The sequence below is a fragment of the Gossypium arboreum genome, chromosome 8 (genome assembly GCF_025698485.1).
Source record: "Gossypium arboreum isolate Shixiya-1 chromosome 8, ASM2569848v2, whole genome shotgun sequence".
Taxonomy (NCBI): domain Eukaryota; kingdom Viridiplantae; phylum Streptophyta; class Magnoliopsida; order Malvales; family Malvaceae; genus Gossypium; species Gossypium arboreum.
This window is the reverse complement of record NC_069077.1, coordinates 13,658,152-13,681,128: the sequence shown is the minus strand read 5'-3', so window position 1 is coordinate 13,681,128 and position 22,977 is coordinate 13,658,152. Positions and strand designations below refer to the sequence as shown.

At 34.8% G+C, this 22,977-nt stretch overlaps 1 protein-coding gene and 1 pseudogene across 6 annotated transcripts; both read left to right on the top strand.

Annotated features, from left to right (window-relative positions):
* The first annotated feature begins 299 nt into the window (after positions 1-299).
* LOC108467685 (2-oxoglutarate-Fe(II) type oxidoreductase hxnY-like) lies at positions 300-7,089 on the top strand. Of its 6 annotated transcripts, none has more exons than XM_053018100.1 (21): positions 300-667; positions 774-966; positions 1,215-1,280; positions 1,426-1,477; positions 1,742-1,863; positions 1,968-2,068; positions 2,147-2,205; positions 2,373-2,429; positions 2,545-2,590; positions 2,760-2,839; positions 2,938-4,391; positions 4,500-4,692; positions 4,782-4,847; positions 4,939-4,990; positions 5,164-5,285; positions 5,817-5,918; positions 6,004-6,062; positions 6,138-6,194; positions 6,306-6,351; positions 6,528-6,607; positions 6,873-7,089. In XM_053018100.1, the coding sequence occupies exons 1-11, from the start codon at positions 590-592 to the stop codon at positions 2,999-3,001; spliced, it is 918 nt and encodes a 305-aa protein (XP_052874060.1). In that variant the 5' UTR covers positions 300-589; the 3' UTR covers positions 3,002-4,391; positions 4,500-4,692; positions 4,782-4,847; positions 4,939-4,990; positions 5,164-5,285; positions 5,817-5,918; positions 6,004-6,062; positions 6,138-6,194; positions 6,306-6,351; positions 6,528-6,607; positions 6,873-7,089. The 6 variants fall into 6 exon arrangements, with proteins under 6 accessions (XP_052874060.1, XP_017623907.2, XP_052874061.1 ...); XM_053018101.1 differs by having other exon boundaries at positions 301-667; positions 888-966; XM_017768417.2 differs by having other exon boundaries at positions 301-667; positions 852-966.
* On the top strand, positions 4,269-7,089 carry LOC108467684 (2-oxoglutarate-Fe(II) type oxidoreductase hxnY-like; annotated as a pseudogene).
* Positions 7,090-22,977: the final 15,888 nt, after the last annotated feature.

Sequence of the window (22,977 nt, the reverse complement as noted above, 5' to 3'; positions counted from 1 at the left end):
CACTAAGTAAAATTTTGTTTGTTTATCTTACAAATATCGAGCCTTTTAAAGCTCAATCTTCCTTAATTCTTTATCCGGATTTATTACGTTGTTGCTCAAGTTTTAGACTGAGTTTCATACTTCCTCCGGATAAATTGTTCCAAAATCCAACAGTTTCATTAAGATAGTCCTTTAGCATTGAACTGGAGAAATAGTGATAGGTTTGTCGGTCGAGTTTACAGTTTTGTACATTGCGTAGCCAACTCCTATCTGATAGCATGGTTCGCTTATCATTGAGGATTAATTTTATAAACCTTTGCCTAGACCCTTTGCTCGTTCAATTCTGCTGCAACCAGCCTAGTGTTGAGTATCCTAAAGTATACACCCTAAAAAATAAATTGTATTGGAGGAGGGTTTTGCAGACTAGTGTTTTAAAAGCATTCTTTAATACAAAAGTGGGAGGTTAAAAACAGTATCCCGATTTGATTTATCTAATTATACCCGAAGACAAAAAGAAGATTAAATTATCCAGCGAAGTATTTATTTTGATGATATTGATAAGAGGCAGAGCAAAGTAAGTCGCAGCAGAAAAGGAGTAAAAAAAAAAAATATGCCTGACGCTCTTCAATTTCCCATCATTGACTTGTCATCCCCAGATCGCTTCTCAATCGCCAACTTGATCCGTCAGGTTATCCTTTGATTTCTTCTTTAGCCCTTTGCGTTGCAAATATTCAAATTTTAGGCAGTTCCCAGCAAAACAATCTGCTTTTCAACTCATATGAGTTTTTCAATAGCGATGCGTTGACCACGGTTTCTTTTACCTTGTAAATCATGGGGTTGATGAAGAATTGATTAGCAAAGTTTTTGAGCAGAGTAGTAACTTCTTTTCACTCCCCATTGAAGAGAAGATGAAGTTGGTGACAAAGAATCACAGAGGTTATACGGCACTTCATGCTGAAAAGCTTGATACTACTTTAACTACCAGAGGTTGTTTCTTTATTTCAATCAATTAACCTTTCCCTTTTGTTCCCCCTTTACTGCTTAACATTTTTTTGATGCTAGCTGCCTATTAATGATTATGTCAACGAGTTTGATTCAAGAAAGTAGTGGGGCTATTCTAGATTTACGAATGAACTCTTTTCAGCAAAGTTTCTTTGCTTTCTTAATTTCTTTCTAGTTCAATGTAAAAGGTGATTTAAGGTGAGATTGATCAGTTTTGACTGCTTCAAAAACAGGTGACTCTAAAGAAAGTTTCTATATCGGTCCACTAACTGATGACCTCAATCAATGGCCTTTAGAAGGTATGTATATCTTATAAACAACAACTTGCAGTAGTTGTCAATTTCCAGATTCCTTCTTTACTTGCACTTTATCTTGTATAAATAGTTTCTTCATATAAGAAATTTAATTGATTTTTACTAAGATCTTTTGGCTTGGAAATTTCAGAAGATCTGCCATCGTGGAGATGCACAATGGAGACTTATCACCAAAAGCTGCTGTGAGTCCCTGGTGTTAGTTCACATATTGGTATTCATGGTTTACAGATGATTTCATACATCTTTGGTCTCTTTAGGCTTTATTTTTAGCAAAGAGCTTCTTCTATAATTTGATAAATATAATTAACCTTTTCATATATTCCCTTGTCATCCCAGCTCAAAACTTACTTTTTAAGTTTTGAATTCAACTCTATCTTGCTTGGAAATTCATACTATGAGATTCTACTTCTGCCAGGTTTTAAAAGTTGCTAAATTTGCTTCCTCAGGTCTTCTGTGACGAAATTACTTTCTTTAATAGCCCTGTCCCTAAAATTAGAAGAAGATTTCTTTGAAAAAGTGGGTGCCCTTATTGAACCATTGGCATTTATTCGTTTATTACATTATCCAGGTATGGTAGAACTACTTGGATCTTTGGCATTGTACTTGTATATTGAAGTTCAGAGCTATAAAACCTTAAGAATATAACAATACGCCTCTTGATTTTGATGTTAGGAGACTTGAACTCTTCAAGTGAAGAAATATTTGGTGCTTCTGCTCATTCAGATTATGGAATGGTCACTCTTCTGGTCACAGATGGTGTTCCAGGGCTTCAGGTGTGTTCCTTGTTAATTGTACACAAACCTCAAATTTCATATTTCGGCCCAACATCTGTTTCATCTTTCTGAAAGCAGATTTGCAGGGAGAAATCCAAGCAACCACGAGTTTGGGAGGATGTACCAAGCATGAGTGGGTGAGTCTTAATGATGGTAGATTGTTCAAGTAATCACTAGACAAAAGTACTGGTTTAAGGTACTCGTTCCTACCTTTCAATCCTATCCAGAAGAAAAACGAAAAGAGAAGCAACATATTTGTTAACTTTGCCAAACTAGCCTCTGAACTTTGATTCTGAACCTGTAGGGCATTCATTGTTAACATCGGTGACATGATGGAGGGGTGGACCAATGGTTTGTTTAGGTAATCCAGTTGTCTGCATCTTATGTATAGCTTTTGATGCTTCTCTTAGAGGGTTTGAAAAACAGTAATGTTAGTTTCTTTGTATCTCCTCTAATTTTGTGTAATGATGCATCAGGTCGACACTGCATAGAGTGCTTCAACCTAGACAAGACCGCTACTCTGTAACGATTCACCCTTTCTTGTTTACTTGTAGTGTCATTTCTTGTGTCATCTGTTCATGGGGCCGAAAGATTGAAATGTTATCACCAGTTATTGCACATGGCACATTGCTCATTCTCTCACTCTTCCATTTTTATGGAAAGTTTTATAACTATTATGTAAATGTTCTAGGTTGCATTCTTTACAAATCCTAGCAAAGACTGTATTGTGGAATGTTTGGAAAGCTGTTGCACCGAGTCTTGTCCACCAAGGTACTGATTCAACCGGTATTTTCAAATTGGAGCATCATGAATTTCATATATGTTTGTCATCAGAGAGATAGGTAACACGTTTTCATTCTTACATGCAGATTCCCACCCATAAAAGCCATAGACTACCTGGAAGAGCGTGTTAGGCTTACATATGGCTTGTAGTTGAAGTTATGCATCAATTTTTACAGATTATATTCCAAGTTCCTTTCTGCTAATAAATTGCAAACATTGTAATCTGTACTTTTGCAGCTACAGATAAATGCAGACCTCTGCAAAGATACTGTAATGTAATCAGCAGACAGATGACATTGAAAAATAGTAGAAACAGAACCAGAAAACATGTAGTATCTAGTATGCTTGTTTTATGTGTACTTTTTGGTATCAAGTTCATTGCAATTTGAGTTGAGTTACGTATGAATAGTAAAAGGGGATCTGATTCTAAGAATCTTGGTGTCGTGGAGGGTAAAGTGTTGAGCTGACGGTTCAGTTGTATTATGAGTTGTAACTAAAAGAAATCTTGAAACTAGAACATGGAAATAGACGAATTGATCCTCTTCTTACATTTGTGTGGCTTGTCCAAGGAGTTAATCTACTATAATTCACGTTTGTGCTTTTTCTAAAGGTGCCTGTGAAATGATTATATCAACGAATTTGATTCGAGATACTAGTGGGATTATCCTAGATTTTCCAATGAACCCATTTCAGCAGAGTTAGTTTAAAGATGATTTAAGGTGAGATTGATCACTTATGACTGCTTGGAAAACAAGTTACCCTAAAGAAAGTTTCTATATTGGTCCACTAACGGATGACCTCATTCAATGGCCTTTAGAAGGTATTTATGAGCATCTTAAGAAATTTTAATTAACTTATACTAAGTTGTTATTTTGGCTTGGAAATTGCAGAACTGCCATCTTGGAGAAGCGCAATGGAGACTTATTATCAAAAAATGCTATGACTGTGAGAAACATCAATTTAAAATATTTAGTATTTATCAGCACATCCTAAATTGAAATCTAAAAGAGGGTATGAATTTCTATAGTTTTTTCATGTATTTGGAGTTGGAGGGTCTTTGGTTGGTTATATTCCAATACTTATGTCTAAATATGTGTGGAATTGCACATATGTTCATCATGAGTGACAAAGTTAACACATTTTCTTTCTTAAATGCATGGATATGGCTTGTAGTTGAAGTTATGCATCATTCCAAGCTTATTATTTCTGCTAAAGAAATTGCAATCAATACTTTCGCAGCTACAGAGAAGTGCAGGACTTTGCAAAGATACTGTAATGTAATAAACAGAAGATGAAAGTGGACAATGGAAGAAACAGAACAACAATATATTGTCGTTTTCTTTCTTTCTGACCAACATCAATTTAAAATATGTAAACTTGGTTTTTTTAAGGTAGGTTGATGTAAACACGTTAATACTTTTTCAAAGCAAAGCAAGTTGCAGCAGAAACCCCCACAAAAAAAATGTGCGACGCTCTTCAACTTCCCATCGTTGACTTGTCATCCCCAGATCGCTTCTCCACCGCCAACTCGATCCGTCAGGTTATCCTCTGATTTCTTCTTTTGTCTTTTGCATTGTCATTATTCAAATTTTAGGTAGTTCCAGTGCAATACAATCTGCTTTTAAACTCATATGAGTTATTTCAACAGGCATGCATCGACCACGGTTTCTTTTACCTTGTGAATCATGGGGTCGATGAAGAATTGGTTAACAAAGTGTTTGAACAGATTAGCAAGTTTTTTTCACTTCCAATTGAAGAGAAGATGAAGGTGATCATAAAGAATTACAACGGTTATTCGCCACTTTTTGCTGGAAAACTTGATACTACTCTAAGTACCAAAGGTAGTTTATGTATTTTCGTTATGTTTCTGGTTTAATGTAAAAGGGTGATTTTAGGTCAGATTGATCACTTTTAACTGCATGGAAAACAGGTGACTCTAAAGAAGGCTTCTATGTTAGTCAACTAGCTGGTGACCTCAATCAATGGCCTTTAGAAGGCATGTATGAGTATCTTATATAACAGTTGCTTTACATAAGAAATTTAATTGAGTTAGAATGTCAGATGGTCTTTTGGCTTGGAAATTGCAGAGGATTTGCCATCTTGGAGAAGCACAATTTAAACTTATTATCAACAACTACTGTGAGTACCTGTTGCTAGTTTACATATTGGTATTTATGGTTTACAGAATGAATAAATAAATAAATCCATATATTTCGAGGTTAGAGAGTTTGTTATTTATTTTTTAGTATTCACATATTGGTAGTTATACCCTTATTTATGGGTTTACAATGGTGATCGATTTGCTTCCTCAGGTCTGCTGGGACTAAATTGCTCTCCTTAATTGCCCTGTCCCTGAAATTAGATGAAGATTTTTTTGAAAAAGTGGGTGCCTTTAATGAACCATTGGCATCTCTTGGTTTATTACATTATCCAGGTATGGTACCCCTGCTTGGCATTTCTTAATCTTTGGCATTACACTTGTATATATGTTGAAAAGTGGCAAAACCATGCTGCTGTGATGATTTTGTTGAAGAGCTTGCAGCTTGTATGCATGCTGCAGCTCCTATGCTTGCTGCAATAGCAAGTTCCTTGTTTAGTTACATTGTAACTATGGTTGGTTGAAAATGAACAAACTTGATGACAGCTTGATGTGTTTAGGTAGCTGAATGACTTGTTTAGTTGGTTTGTTTTAGTGTACAAGCAATGTATCACAACTACTAACTTACTAGGCTGAGTAGTTGTGTTTGATAGAGAAGATTGTCTATAAAAGTCATGTTTTGCTTTGTTAATGGTAATGAAAATCAGTTTTTCATTCCTTGCTGCACGTTTGTGAGCAAGTAAATTATATCAAGCTTCTTGCTGCTTTGTTCTCTGTTTTTGTTGCTGCAAAATCCCAACAATATAGACAGTTCAGAATCATGAAACCTTAAGAATATAACAACATGCCTCTTAATTTTTATGTTAGGGGAGGTGGATTCTTCCAATGAGGAAATATATGGTGCGTCTGCTCATTCAGATTTTGGAATGCTCAATTCTTTTGGTCACTAATGGTGTACCGGGACTTCAGGTGTGTTGCTTGTTAATAATGCGCCAACCTTAGATTATGTATTTCGATTTTCCAGCAAATATTTTTTTCACCTTGGTGAAAGCAGATTTGTCGGGAGAAATCCGAGCAACCGCAGGTTTGGGAGGATGTGCCAAGCAAGAGTGGGTGAGTATTGGTGGTGGCAAATTGTAGTTATCATCACTTGAGCAAAAGTACTGAATCTTGAATGTGAACCTGTAGGGCATTCATTGTTAACATTGGCGACATGATGGAGAGGTGGACCAATTGTTTGTTTAGGTAATCTAGTTGTTTCATATCTTAAAATAGCTTTCAATGCTTCTCTTGGAGGGTTTTACAATAATGTCAGCTTCTTTGTATCTCCTGTACTTTTGTGCCATGCATTTGCAGGTCAACACTGCATAGAGTGCTCCCACCCTGACAAGAACGCTACTCCGTAACGATTTACCCCTTTTCCAGTTTAAGCATAATTATGCCATTTCTCTTTCGGAAAGTTCAATTATGTTAGGAACATTTTTTTGAATGCTATCATCAGGCATTGCACAGTGTTAATTCTGTCGCTCTTCAGTTGAGAGAGGCCTTCCTCTTTAATTATGTGTGCAAACATTTCAGGTGGCATTCTTCTTAAATCCTAGCAAAGATTGTAACGTGGAATGTTTGGAAAGCTGTTGCAGTGAGGATTGCCCTCGAAGGTATTGATTCGACGGGTACTTTTGATGTTTATGACTCAATTATGGTTAAAACAACCTATCAAATAGAACATTGATCAATTCAGCTCATTCAGTATTTATAAGCACATCCTGACTGAAATCTGTGTATACCCTAACAGTAATTATGTCCAAATATGCGTTAAACGTCGATATTTAAAATTAAAAAAAAAAAGATCGAAGAAAAAAGAATTTCATATATGTTTTATGATCAGTGACAGAGATGATACGTTTTCATGGTTACATGCAGATTCCCACCCATAAAAGCATTGGACTACCTGGAAGAGCGCCTTAGACTTACATATGGCTTGTAGTTGAAGTTATGCACCATTTTCACATATTATATTCCAAGCTATAGAGAATTGCAGGCCTTTGCATAGATACTGTAAGTAATAAACAGACAGGTTATTTTTATTCTAAGAACAACACCATCGTAATAAACAGATAGGTTATTTTTATTCTAAGAATGGTGTTGTAACACCCTCAAAGTAAACCGGACAACCGGCAACCCGAAGATGAATTTATAATCTAACCAACAAGTAAAGAACTCAAGTGACATTTAATTTCATCTGTCAATTAATGGGAATTTAGTGATTCAACCTGAGATATGCATTCCAGCACATTTTCAAAACTATACGAGGAGACAAAAATTTAAAATTTCGGCTTTGCTTATTTATAAATGATAAAAACGAGCAATATAATAAGTATTAAAATAATACAGCATTTGATGACATGAGAAAGAATTGCATGAAATAGGGATATTATTTATTGTTAATAATTTAATGCCATATTAATAATTTTATCTTAGATTTTAGAATTTTATTTGAATTTGATTTTTATTCAAAATGAAGATACTGATGTGTATTTAAACTATTGAAAAAAAGATATAGATGACGTGATGTCACTATTTTATACAATTCTTTCACTTGATGACATACGTATGACCATGTAACAAATTTATCTTTATACAAATTTCTTAAGTCACTCTGGTATATATACATGCTACAAAAAGTAAAAACAAGGGCTCTGGGATCTAGCTAAGTCCCTTTAATCAAAGAGAGTAAAATGATGTACCTGAAAATTTGAGACAAAGAGAGAACCGAATAAGTTCAAATTTATCAAATAGCTCTCAGACTCATCATAATATTGAGTAGTAGCATCAACAATTACTGAATCTCAAAGTCAACAATTACTAAATCTCAAAGTTGAACAGGTAAATAAATAAAATTATAAGAATAAGAATGAAATTATAACTAAGTATTTAAATGGTTCCAAGAATGAGTTGAATAGCTCAAAGCGCTCTTCTCAACATTGTGAACACATAATACGAAAGGAAAATAGTCAGCCATCCCTTAGTATTTAACTCATTCTTTACTCATTCGCTTAATCTTCGCGAAGCCATAATTTAATACCAAACAAGATATTTGGTTTCATGCCATATCACTTTAGTACAACATTCGAAATCACATACGGACAACATTAACACGGCATTTTCAAGCACCTTAAAGACACATTTGGGGAAACACATTTGAACACATTAAAAGTACATTCGAATAGCCACATCTGAACACTTTAAAGACACCTTTGGACAGCCACAATTGCATCAACAATGTTTGACCTTTAATATTAACAAACCATTTAATATGTCCTTGTTGGGGCATCTCAAAACAGCATTTTAAAGGGAATATTTGGGGAGGTACTTCTATTTTCTCTCTTAAAAAATGCTTATATGAAGCTTCTAGAGGGATCGTGTAATCCGAAAGAACTAATGTAGCACATTCCATGGAAATTTCAAGGACCCCAATGGATTAGATTCTTTATTTGGCTTGCTCTCAATCAATTTTTGCTTACCAAAGTGGAAATAACATGCTGAGGAATAGAACATGATTCAGCATGTGGAGTTTGCGGTCATGGTCTTGAAGATGTGCTACATGCTATGATAATACTCTAAAATGACATATTTTTATATATTAATTATATGTTTATTTTGAGTATGATCATACTAATTTGAGCTATTTATGGTTTTTTTTATCTTATAGGGACTAAATTGAAGGCAAAATGGAATTTGAGGACTAAAAGCGTGAATTTGAAGTTAAATTGGGCCAACATGTGAAGTAAGAGGGAAGTGGTGCCAAAAATGCAAGGTGTGGAAGATTTTGGGAGCAAAAATACAAAAGAAGAGATTTTATAACACAAGACTCTATTTAATTTTTAATTATATTAGGATAATTGCTAGATATTATTATTTAGATTTTATTTTAGCTTTTATCTTTATTTATCCTTAATTATCTTTAATTATATGTATTTATCTTTTAGAATTTAAGTAGGACTAGACTAGGTTTCCTAGTACTATAAATAGGGAATGAAGTGACTCAAATTTGACGGATCTTTTTTGTAAACACTCTCTCTCCCATAAGTTTAGCCTTTTTGTTCTTTTCATATTTTTTTCAATAAAAATTCTATTTTCATTATATTTATTTCTTTTTCCCCAAAAATCATGAGCCACTAAATTTATCTAGCCGAAGGTTGTCAAAGTTTCCCAAAAGGGTTCATGAGACTTAGGCTTTGTTTGGATGGGCGATTGACTGCGGTGCGGTGCGTTTAACTTACTTTTTGTCTCACGCTACAGTATCGCTACAGTATCTAATCTCACCGCCATCGCTGTTTTTACTCTAACCGCAGCTAAACGCACCGCCCATCCAAACTCACCCTTAGAATCCATATTTAGCCTTCTCGACGAATATACATCATTTTCTCGCATTACTGGGCTGACGCTTCCGTCCATGTCCCTTATAAGGTAATCTTTTCAATGTGTGCAAAGGTGGCCGCTTTGTATGTTTTGGGAAGGTTGCACAGTCAATTCGTTAGCTTACTGCATCAGAGCTTGGCGAGCCCAATAGACAAAATGGCATGGGATTCGCCATTGAGAAGTGATGATCTAGCATAAGATGATCCCACAGAAGAGATTATTGGCTAGAGTCAGGTTCCACTAAATTGTAAGTTTAAATTCTTGGAACTGGTGGTCATATGTATCGCTACAGTATCTAATCTCACCGCCATCGCTGTTTTTACTCTAACCGCAGCTAAACGCACCGCCCATCCAAACTCACCCTTAGAATCCATATTTAGCCTTCTCGACGAATATACATCATTTCTCCGCATTACGGGGCTGACGCTTCCGTCCATGTCCCTTATAAGGTAATCTTTTCAATGTGTGCAAAGGTGGCCGCTTTGTATGTTTTGGGAAGGTTGCACAGTCAATTCGTTAGCTTACTGCATCAGAGCTTGGCGAGCCCAATAGACAAAATGGCATGGGATTCGCCATTGAGAAGTGATGATCTAGCATAAGATGATCCCACAGAAGAGATTATTGGCTAGAGTCAGGTTCCACTAAATTGTAAGTTTAAATTCTTGGAACTGGTGGTCATATGTGTCCTTTTCCACTATAACTGGCTTATTCTATTTGAGAAGGATCACCTAAAAGCAAAGGATTGAACCCAAGGCGGATCGAGACAATCGGAGGCTAGAATCTCTCCATAAGAACACATTTTCCTCAACTCTATTTATTTCTATTATTTTAATTTTAATTTTCAAAATTTCAATCAAAACTTTTAATTCTGTTTTTATTTTATTTTTTTCTAGATCAAAACTTTTAATTCTTTTTTTTATTTTTTTCTCAGGTACGCAAGTTTTATTGGGCACAATTCTGACTAGGATTTCGAGGAACAAGCAATTGTGCAAATCCAGTCTTGAGGATTTGACCATACTTCCCTTATACTATTATTTTCATTATTTTCAATATTTTATAGGGATAGGATATTTTTGGTGCTCTCAACAACCGCATCAAATTTTGGCACCGTTGCCAGGGATCGATAACATACTAATCTTGTTCTTTATTTCTTATGACCAGATTTACTCTAGGAACTCTTGCATTTGATTCGGAGATAAAGAAGACTGCGAGAGCTAATCGCAAGGAAACAAAGTTACGCAAAAAATAGTCAGGAATGGTCGGGACTCAGAGTAACCCACCACCAAAAATCAAAATTGAAGACAAAGTAGAGTCTAGGGTTAACGAAAACCTTACTCAAACATTTGAAAGCGAAAAAGTAGAAGTCGATTCACCAGAAGAAGTGCTTAATGCTAGGGTTAACGGAAACCCAAATCTAGCATATCAACAAATGGCTCAAACGATTCAGTAACTGGCCGAAGCTCCTGCAGAACAACCGCCATTGTGAATCACGTGTCCTACTATGGATATTGATTTTGAACTGAAGTCAGGTTTAATTTAGTTACTGCCAACTTTTCGCGGGTTGCAAAATGAAAATCCCCACAAACATCTGAAAGAGTTTCATATAGTTTGTCTTAGTATGAAACCTCAGGTGGTAACTGAAGATCAAATTAAATTGTGTGCTTTCCCTTTTTCCTTAGCAGATTCAGCTAGAGAATAGCTATTTTATTTACCTCCTAGATCTATTACAACTTGGGCTGATCTTTCTCATTTATTTCTCAATAGGTTTTTTCTAGTATCATGAGCAGCTGAGTTAAGAAGAAAGATAGCTGGAATAAGGTAAAAAGAAGCAGAGTCTCTTTACGACTATTGAGAATGATTTAAGAAGCTATGTACGAGCTACTCACAACACGATATAACGGAAAAATCTCTTCTCCAATATTTTTATGAAGATTTGAAACCCATAAATATGAACATGGTGGATGCCGCTAGTGAAGGAGCATTGGTCAACATGACTCCCCAACAAGCAAGGGACTTGATATCTACGATGGCTACAAATACTCAGCAATTTTGAGCTAATCCTGTGTCCCCTAGAAGGGTTCACCAGCTAAGTAATCCAATCTTAGAAGATAAAGTTGATACACTTACTAATATTGTGAACTATTTTGTTGCAGGAAAAACAAAATTAGCTAGACTATGCGGAATATGTGCTACTCCTGAGCATACAACTGATGCATGTCCTAGTTTGTATGATGATACTATGGCCCATTTAGATGTTGTGGGGAACTTTCCTAGACTACCACATAGGTGATATGACCCCTATGCTAATACCTACAACCCAGGATAGAGAGACCATCCCAACTTGAGTTATAGGACAAACCTACAGTATAACTAGTCGTACCAAAATCGAGTTCCACAACAAATGCAAGATTCAGGTATCTTTCTAGAAACCATGGTCAATAAATTAGCAGTTAATGTGCTTGATTTCCAACAGCAGATACAACAGCAAACTATTGATTTCCAACGGAAAATACTACGGCAAACTCTTGATTTCCAAAAGGAAACAAAGGATTTTCAATAGAAAATCGATGTGTCTATAAGAAGTTGACCACATCAATTAAGAAAATGAACTCACAAGGGAAGCTGCTGTCACAAATGAAACCTCCATTGCCCATAATTCAACCTTCGTTTCCAGGATAATTGAACCAATGTCAAAAAGGTAAAGAAGACAATGAGATTCTTAAGATATTCAGAAATGTCGAGATCAACATACCACTGTTGGATGCCATCAGACAAATTTCGTGTTATGCCAAATTCCTTAAAGAGCTCTGCACCAACAAATGAAAATTAACAGGTAATGAAAAGATAAGTGTTGGTGAGAATATATCTGTGGAGTTACAACGGAAAATGCCAGCAAAATGCAAAGATACGGGCATGTTTGCAATACCATGCAAAATAAGTCATTTGGGAATTAAGCAGGCTATGTGTGATTTAGAGGCCTCCATAAATGTCATGCTTTTTTCAATTTATGAATCACTTAACACGGGTTTTTTGGTAAAAATAGGTGTTATCATTCAATTAGCAGACAGGTCTATTGTGCATCCCGAAGGAGTCCTTGAACACGTATTAGTGAAAGTAAACGGACTTATCTTTCCTGTGGATTTTTATGTGATAAAAATGGAAGAGGATAAAACTCCTGGGCCTTCAGACATCTTGTTGGGCCGACCTTTCCTTAATACCGCTAGCACTAAGATTGACGTGAGTAGTGGAACTCTCATAATGGAATTTGACGGGGAGATCGTGAAGTTTAACATTTACGATGCTATTAGTCACCCAAGTGAAATCTTGGACGTAAACTGTGTCAACATAATTGACTCATTAGTAGAAGAAACTTTTGAGTCATCTTATGGAAATAAATCTAAAATGATGTTTGATGATTTTGAATCTGTTAATAAATTATTTGCTCCTATGGATACTAAAATTCTACCTTCTATTATGCAGGCACCAGATCTGAAATTAAAACCACTTTCCGAGCATCTCAAGTGCGTATTGTTGGAGAATGATGAGACCATTTCTGACTTAAAAGGATTAACCCCCTGACAGGCACACATAAGATTTTCTTAGAGGAAAATATGAAACCAAAGAAAGAGGCACAAGGACGATTCAACCTAAATATGATGGATGTGATAAAAAGGGAGAATTTTCAAGCCCATACAAATGAAAGAATTCAGTTGGAATAGCCCCAATACTAGTTGAGGCGTCAAGCTAGTAACGTTAAACAAGCGCTTGTTGGGAGGCAACCCAATTTTTATTTTCTTTATTTTTATTATATTATATTATATTATATTATTATTTATTGTCTTATTTTATTTTATTTTATTATTTATTACTTTATTTTTGGATATTGATAAATTTTTCTTTTTCTGTCTAGGTATATCGAAGCGAAAATAGAGAGAAAAAAAGAAAAACAAAAAAAATTGAATGAAAACAGCCCTTATCCTATCCTTATTCCAGCCAAGAATAGCACGTCCCTACCCTAAAACTACTTAAAGCCTGTAGCCAATCACACACACTTCAGCCAAACAACCCTCTTATACATAACCAAACCCTAAAATTTACCTCATTCTTTTTCACCCAAAAATTAAAACACCTCCACCAGCCTCCGCACCCTCTTTCTACTCTCTTCCACCGCTGATTTCTCCAACACCATGGTGAGGACCCGAAGTGAGCTGCCACCGAGGCATCCTTCACAGTCAACTCATACCAGTACTGTTTATCGGCATCCCAAAACATTAACTTGGCCGACTGTTCCTCTCCCTCGCCAACCTCTCTGTCACACACGTTGACCGCGCCATCTTCTTCATCTCCACAGTTCGAATCACCTCCCTCGGCCAGCAGATGGCTGATCTTATTGTCGCTCTACGCCAACGACATTAACTACATGGGGAGTTTTTCTGAACTTTTCTCCTTCCGCTTATTTATTTTTTATTATATTCCACATCGAGGACAATGTGTTTTAAGTAGAGGGAAGCATTCCACATTTTTTCTGTCATTTCATTTGTTGTTGTTGCTGCTGTTTTGTGCTCGTTGTTGCCCATTTTTTTTTTTGAAAGAATATTCTGCCTCTTTTCATGCCCAAGAATTTGACCATGACTTGCTTACTATTTGACCTCTATGTATGCTTCTTATCTATTGAGTTAGTTATGATTTTGTCTATTTGATTTCATCTCCACTGTTTTATTTCTTTTAGGCTGAATAATTATGATTGATAAAGTTAACCCTATCTTGTTTATAGTAAAATAGATTAAGTCTAAATGTAAAGAGAACGCTTAATGAAAATTGCATGCTGAATTTATGTTCATGACTGTTGGTAGTTGCCGAAACTTATTTTTGACACTTGATTGTTTTCCCTCGTCCTCCAAATTAAAATTCTATTTCATTATAATAATTTGTGATGCTTCCATGGTTATGAGTACAGCTTAAAACGTGATTGACTGAGTAACCGAGGTAAGGTGCTTGGGTTGTCATCCTATTTCGCGTCAAAACGTTATGTGACATGTTAGGTAACTCCGCTAACCGGAATTAAATAATTTTTTTTTAAGAATATGTTGGGTTGAGTAACTGAGGTGGGATGCTTAGCTGTCATCTCTCTTCGCGTCAAAAGGTTCGATATGTTTTTAAGAGAAATAATAAATTAGGAGTATGTTGAGCTGAGCAACCGAGGTGGGGTGCTTGGTTGTCATCTCTCTTCACGTCAAAAGGTTCAATGTACTCTTAAACATTAAAAAGAAAAAAGAAAAAAAGTGATGTATTAATAATAAAATTATATTTGGGGATTAAAGGTGGAAACAAATAAGGTGCCTTGGTAAGTTTAGTAAATTACCTAATTTTCATGAAATAATCCAAGTCGATTTTAATTTTTGTGTGTATTAATTAGACTACTTTTTCAGTTTTACTTAAAGCAAGCTAAATGTTCTCTTTATTTTTCATATGCATTATGCCTACTTGTTATAAAACTTTGGAGTAGTATTTCTTTCATGGCTAGATCTAATTTTCACAGTGGTTAGGAACTATACTTGAGGGCAAGCATGGGCTAAGTAGGGGGAATTTGATAATACTCTAAAATGACATATTTTTATGTATTAATTATATGTTTATTTTGAGTACAATCCTACTAATTTGAGTTATTTATGGTTTTTTTATCTTATAGGGACTAAATTGAAGGGAAAATGAAATTTGAGGGCTAAAAGTGTGAATTTGAAGATAAATTGGGCCAACATGCGAAGAAGGAGAGAAGTGGTGCCAAAAATACAAAATGTGAAAGATTTTGGGAGCAAAATGTGGAAGATTTTGGGTGCAAAAATGCAAAAGAAGAGATTTTGTAACACAAGACTCTATTTAATTTTTAATTATATTAGGATAATTGTTAGATTTTATTTTAGCTTTTATCTTTATTTATCTGTATTTATCTTTTAGAATTTAAGTAGGACTAGACTAGGTTTCCTAGTACTATAAATGGGGGATGAAGTGACTCAAATTTGACGGATCTTTTATGTAAACACTTTCTCCCCCATAAGTTTAGCCTTTTTGTTCTTTCCATATTTTTTTCAATAAAAAATTCTATTTTCATTATATTTATTTCTTTTTCCCCAAAAATCATGAGTCACTAAATTTATCTAGCCGAAGGTTGTCAAAGTTTCCCAAAATGGGTTCATGAGGCTTAGAATCTGTACTTAGCCTTCTCGACGAATATTCATTGTTTCTCCGCATTACGGGGCTGACGTTTCTGTCCATCTCTCTTAAAAGGTGATCTTTTCAATGTGTTCAAAGGCGGCCGCTTTGTATGTTTTGGGAAGGTTGCATAGTCAATTCGTTAGCTTACTGCGTCAGAGGTTGGCGAGCCTAAGAGACAAAATGGCATGGGATTCGCCATTGAGAAGTGATGATCCTAAAGAAGCAATTATTGGCTAGAGTCAGGTTCCGCTAAATTGTAAGTCTAAATTCTTGGAACTGGTGGTCATAGGCTTCCTCTTCCACTATAACTGGCTTATTTTGTTTGAGAAGGATCACTTAAAAGCCGAGGATTGAACCCAAGGCGGATCGAGACAACCGGAGGCTGGAATCTCTCCATAAGAACACCTTTTCCTCAACTCTATTTATTTTTATTATTTTAATTTTAATTTTCAAAATTTCAATAAAAACTTTTAATTTTAATTTTATTTTATTTTTTTCAAAATCAAAACTTTTGATTCTGTTGTTTTATATTTTTTCCAGGTACGTAGGTTTTTTTGGGCACGATTCTGACCAGGATTTCGAGGAACAAGCAATTGTGCAAATCCGGTCCTTGAGGATTTGACCCTACTTCCCTTATACTATTGTTTTTTTTCAATATTTTATAGGGATAGGATATTTTTTGGTGCTCTCAACGACCGCATCATGCTATTAGGGATTGTCCTACGGCGAGAAATATTTGGGACCAATTAATCCCACTTTATTGGTATTCTAGATTCTATGCAGGTAATATACACAAGTGACTAGTTTCTAACCTTGAAAATTAGCATGACTTGTGCTTCAGAGATGTGGACTAGCAATGTCTTTTCAAGATCATTGCTTAGCGTATTTGGAAAAATTGCAATATTTTCATCTTCCAAAGTGTTTCATGGAATGTTAGTGAAACTATTAAAGCGTCTTATAGTTGAGCAAAGCAGTACCTCTCTACTACTAGAGGCAAAATGAATGAAACATGAGGTAAGTTTCTGTTTTCTGAATTAGGTAATGATTGAGGATGTTTAAGTATAGATGGATCTATTTAGAAATAAGTTGGATTCGCAGCGGCAGGGGGAATAGCCCATGACTAAGATGGAGCGTGGATTATTGGTTATAATAGATTTTTGAGTAATTGTCTTATTTTTTATACGGAGTCGTTGGATATTTTGGACGGGCTGAGTCTTCTTATTGAGCAAGGATATGACAAGGTGCTTATTCAATCTAACTGTCTTGAGGCGGTCATAGCTATCCCAGTGAATTCTCCAAAAAGGTCCAATTCTGCCTTGATCAAGAAGATCCATCAGATGTTATCCTGATTTAAATAGTGAAACATTAGGCACATTTTTAGAGAGGATAATAAAGAAACTGATCGTTTGGTCAATTTGGTCCAACATAGAACAAATAATTTATTTTTGTTTGAGACCTCCCCATTGGTGGGGATAGTCTAATTTTTGTAAATAGTTTAATTATTCTATTTTTTCACCAAAAAAGAATATTTGTTGTGTCCTCTTTTAGACATCTTCGTCAATCAAAATAATTAATACACATAGCTTGGAATTAAATGCTGAAAGTATAACATTTGAACAGCAAAAATATTAACATTTAGAAGAGTAGATTTTTTTTCCTCCAATTCGAAACAGCATGATAGCTTAAAAAACATGCAAATTGGACAAATTAAACTTGGTTTATTTCACTTTACAGCTGAGTATAACAACAATGTAACCTTGTATGCCAACAACGTTAATTTGAACAATTTCACCATGTCTTAATTGCACAACATTCATCATAAGAAGAGCAAAACAACATTTTTGTGTAATAACGGCCTTAACCACGACATCAACAACCTTTAAATCAGATTTTTCTTTTATCAAATAACTTGTAACACCCCAAACCCATCCCAGACGTTACGGCTGAATTCGGCGTGTCACATTGAAGTGTTTTTCGAAAACCATGTTTTCATTGAAAACTCTTCTTGATGTAAAACTCATATTTTAATTAAAAATCTTTGAAAAGAATATTTTCGTTATAGATTAAAGTGAATGGAAGCTGTGCACCAGGTAGGAAGCCAGAAAAGAGGAGGTGAGTCTATTGGACTGCTTAAGTACCAAGCTCTTCATGGATCCAATCCTAGACATGCACACATTCATTGCCACACTTAAAGCATATTACTTGTCCACGAATAACAAATTAAGTTTAAGTCCATTTAAAATATTTATTTGCTTTAAAAACATTTACGTTGCAGAAGCTTTGCTCGGTAATCGTGATATTTTGAAAATAAGTAACTTTTATAAAACGCGCCCTAGAGCTAACCAATTTAATAACCCAAAATATTAAAAATAATAAAAAGAACGGCCTTATTACAACTTAAACTAGAATAAAAATAATCAAAATAATAAATGCGAAACTTATTTTAAGGAAAACAGAAACTTAATCTTCGTGGCCACTCTGAACCCCGCCCAGCTCCAAGTCCACCAACTAGGGCTCACCTGCAAGGATGGAAGAGAAAGGGGGTGAGTTTGGAAAACTCAGTGTGTAAAGTATCCCAACCAGAGCCCAAATCAGTTCAAGCTTTTCGGCCTAAACCCTATTCAGAAATCAGTTTTAACTGGGCTTTAACCCATATCAACATTAATCTGGGCCATAGACCCTTACAGTGTCAGAGTATATTGGGCCTAGCCCATATCAGTATCAATCTGGGCCGTAGCTCTATTACAAGTCGAGATATACTGGGCCTTGCCCATATTAACATAGTTGGGCCCGCTTCAATACAGTTGGCCCATAGTCTCATATGATTAATGCATGATAACCCCATCCAACCCTGCACTTGCCTCCGTCCATCCTTACACTTCCTGTGGGGAATAAATCACCCATGCCATCCCTACACTTACAGTGTTAGCACCGGTTGCGGCACTAACTATAATTCGCAACAAAGTCGCTTATATCGAATATGTGGCATGACCACCGAGCAGGTTCTTCCTCCATAACAAAACCCAACCCCATGCAACAGATATACATGTCATGGCATACAACAAACATAATCAGAATACCGTGCATTTCAGTCAAAATTATCCCTAGGGGTATGACGGCCATTTTGCACCTAGGGGTAAAACGGTAATTTTCATATTTAGGTGTAGTTTAATAAAATTTACTATTCTAGAGTTTACATACACATTCTAACCATTAACACATTAACAGAAGCACTTACTGAGCGTTTTTACCGAATTGGGCCCATTGGCCCACTAACTCGTTTTCGGCCCATTAAGCCCAAATATATCGAAGTGCACGAAATTGCGCACTCTGCAATCATACCGCTTTAGATTACCAAAACTAACAAACAACCATCTCACGGCTCAGACGTCAGAAGTTCTAAAATCTTTGGCTTTCCAAGCATTTCGACTTTCGGCTTTTGCCGATCTAGTCTATGAGTGGGTGTCATTTACACACCTGATTTGCGATATTCCTTGACGAGATCTCCTACGCGATTTCTCCTATAATCAACCGCTTATAGATTAGATCATGCTAATATTTAAACCAAATCGAAAACTACCTATTATCATCACTTACATATTCGGCCACCATCCACAATGGCCCTAGAATTCATATCTTCGCCGAAATTGATGACTAGATCTAGATTTAGTCACTCTGATGATCCAAGCTTTTCACACACTCCTCGATCGGCAGCCTTTAATCCTCATTAGCACCAACAAACCAAATAACACCAAAAACCCTTTCAGTCTTAGTTGACAGCCACCCTATGTATATAGGGGTTTTCAGCTTTTCTTAAACCACAAGATACAAATGGAAAGAAGGTTCAAATACTTACCAAGAGATCTACTCTTTGAAGAACATTCCAAATACCTTTCTACCCCAATTCCGTTGTGAATTCAACTTAAACATGCGTAGAAAATAGATCTAAATATTAATTCCCGAATCACTAAAATATGAAGATTTTCGGCTTTTGGATCTATCCTAGAAAATGGCTATTGCGATCTAAAAGAAAAAAATAGGTGACGATAAGTTCACCATCGAAGAGACCATCAGTAGAGGAAGAGATGTAAGATTAGAGGTTCAGTCTTTTGAAAGATTAAAAGGAAAGGAGATATAGTTTCAACCAAAGGAGTAATCGGCAACCACTATTTGAGAAGAAAAAGTTGTTTTAAAAAGAATTTGGCTTTGAGGAAAGAAAATAGAAATGGAGAGAATTGTTTAGCTTTTGGGAAAAATAGAAAAGAATATGAGCAAAAGAAATAAGATAAGATTAGAATAAAATAAAATCATTTTCCAATTTTAATTCCTTCCTTATCTCCTTAATTCATGGCCAAATTCAAAGTTTGAATTTAATTCAAACTCTCCTTCTTGAGCAAAGCAGATCCACCGCTCAACCGACTCCTCCTGTTGCTGGTAGCGTTTCAATCCGTCTGACGGCCCTTCCCACGCACGTCTGACAAAAAGAAGCACCCTCCTGCTGCATGTATTTGCTCGAACACAGGACCTCCAGGTTGCCCGATATCTTCTTGGACACTGGGACGTGCATTTGCTTTCAACAATATACCGTCACATTTAGTCTTAAAGGTTACTGCTGAAGCTCGATCCGCTTAAAAATAAAAAGGGATTTCGCCTTCCACCCCACTCGAACCTTCAACCTCCGAACACTCACCACCGTAATGACCTAATTTTTAGTGGTGTCGAACAGTGATTCGAGATCACTAAATCTAAAAATGAGTAGGAAATATTATTAATTTAGTGAGTATAAGTTAAATGTGAAGTTAGGAAAAATTTTGAAATAGTGAAATGTACAAAAATATATATATATTAAAATAATTAGAATTGAAAACGAGGTATCGAGACCTCGGGAATTTTAAATCGAGCCATAAATATTTTTATAAATATTTATGGAGTGTTAATAAGTTAGTATTAAAGTTTAGTCAAGAAATTTTAAAGTACTGATAGCTAATTGAACAAAAAGGACTAAATTGTATCAAATGTAAAATTGTGGAAAATGATTAAAGAACTTAAATGATAAAAGAAAGAGGGTTTAAAAGGCAAATAAGCCCAAGTTCTATTTGGGCTGGACGGCAAGAGCATGAAATCACCAAGAAAATAAGGACAAAATTAGAAAATTGCAAAATTTACTTAATAAAGCTAGGACTAAAGTGGAATTATCTAGATTTCTCTTTATTTTTCTGCATTCTCATCAGCAAAAACCCCATGGAAGAGTTCCCTTAAGCTGGTTTTTCATATTTTTACTTCAAGTAAGTTCAATTCTTGATTATTTCTTGAAATTTTTGTGTTTTTGTGACTTTTACAACTAGGTCCATTTGTTGAATTCATTAGTTCTTGATTCTATGAAAGAAATTGAAAGTTTCTATGAATATGTGCTGGAAGTATATGATGATTTGATATAGAATTAGAGCTTTAAATTGTTTATATGCTGATTTTATTGAAAGAATTGAATAGAAAGTGAATGTTTGGGACCTAAATTGTAAAAGAGTTTGAAGTTAGAGTTTTATGTGGAAATTCTAAATTTTAATAGTTATGGAATAATTTATAATGTATAGGAAAATTATTAATTGAGAAAATTAGTTTAATTGAGGGGTTAATTAAGTAAGGACTGAATTGTATGAACTGTGAAATTTGGGGCAAAATGAAAATCAACATTTTGCACTAAAACAGTTTTGGACAGCAGCAATAGTCTAACTTTGAAAAATCTCCAAAAATTTTAGAAATATAATTAGAGGATGAATAAAATATGAAATTAAAGCTTATTGAGTCTAGTTTCTAATAGAAGAAACGGTGTAAGCAATGGAATTGTAAATCATGAGATTAAGCAATGGAATTGTAAATCATGAGATATAATAAGTTTTGTGAGACAATATCAGAATGATTTCGGGTTCCCCTTTTCTGACTTTGGAAAATCATAAAAAATTGGATAAAAATAATTAAGGGATTAAATTTGTATGTTTAAAATCCTTAAAGAGTCTATTTTCAATAGAAATAAGCGGGAACATCATTCGAATCTCGTACAATGAGATAATTAATTCTTAGTGAAGAAGGGTCGAAACTGTCAGACAGCAGAACAGGGGCAACTTTAAAGAATAAACTGTACTTATTGGCTAAACCAAAAATTCTGAAAATTTTATGGTAATAAGATAAGTAAGTCTAGTTTTAGGGAAAATTAGCGGATCTTAATTTTGAGTTCTGTAGCTTAAGATATAAATAATTTAGTGACTATGACGCAAATGGACAGTTTTGAATATACATAAGTAAATAGTGAAATTATTGATAATGTTACTTGTTGCATGTTATATAAATTAAGGATGTGGAATGGAGAGGAGGAGGAGGAAAATATGTATGAATATTCAGCTAGCATGGCTAATTTGTATGTTTTAGGCTCATGGACTAAATTGAATAAAAGTAAAATTTTATGGGAAATTTTGTAAAAAAATGTTAGAAATGACCAATTTGCATGAAATGGATTATTTTATTATTTAAATTACAAAATTGAATGAAATTATTAATTTAGCTCAAGATCAGGGAAAAACATGTTTTAAGGATTAAATTGAAAAGTGTTGAAATTATGAAAAATTCTGACATATTATAGAATTCATAGGTTGTTATCAATTTGTGTGAGAATAACAGCTAGAAATAAGGATTAAATTGCAATAATTTTATTTTATTTTAACCAAAGGATGAAATCGTCATTAATTAAAAGTTTAGAGGTAAAATGATAATTTTGTTTAGAGCATTAGTTGAATGTATTATAACATGAAATAAATGAAAACGACGATCAAATTTTTTTATAAAGATCCGGATGACTTGAATACGATACTTGAACGTGGAAAAGAAAAGATATCGGATTAATGAAATATCTGATAAATGAATCGGTAACTCCGATAATGCTCCGTAACTCTATTCCGGTGACGGATTCGGGTTAGGGGCGTTACATTTATTGGTATCGGAGCTAAGGTTTAGTCGGTTCTCGGACCGAACGTAGCATATGTGAAATCTAGAAATACATGCCATTATATAACTTGTGATAAGAAAATTTAATATCTTCCAGAATGTTATATTTAAATTTATGTGTATAGTAAGTAAAATTTTAAGGTAAGTATCAATATTGAATTAAATTTGTATGGATATATGTGATTGATGTGGAAATAGAATTTTGGATATATGTTATATTTGAAAATTTTATTGATTGGGAATGTGATGAAATCGATATGAATATGCGATTAATTGAAATGTGTATTGATTGGAAATTGGAAAGTGAATTGAATACCCTATTAACTGTACCGGACTGAGTCGGATATAGTTGGCATACCATAGGATTTTGAGAAGGGATTTGGAGATGAGATTTGGA

What these genes read in the sequence shown, in the direction of transcription:
- LOC108467685 (XM_053018100.1), top strand. Translation starts at nt 590, where the DNA reads ATGCCTGACGCTCTTCAATTTCCCATCATTGACTTGTCATCCCCAGAT. An exon ending in CAATCAATGGCCTTTAGAAG is followed by an intron (nt 1,281 to 1,425) that starts GTATGTATATCT and finishes TGGAAATTTCAG; the next exon opens with AAGATCTGCCATCGTGGAGA. An exon ending in TCGTTTATTACATTATCCAG is followed by an intron (nt 1,864 to 1,967) that starts GTATGGTAGAAC and finishes TTTTGATGTTAG; the next exon opens with GAGACTTGAACTCTTCAAGT.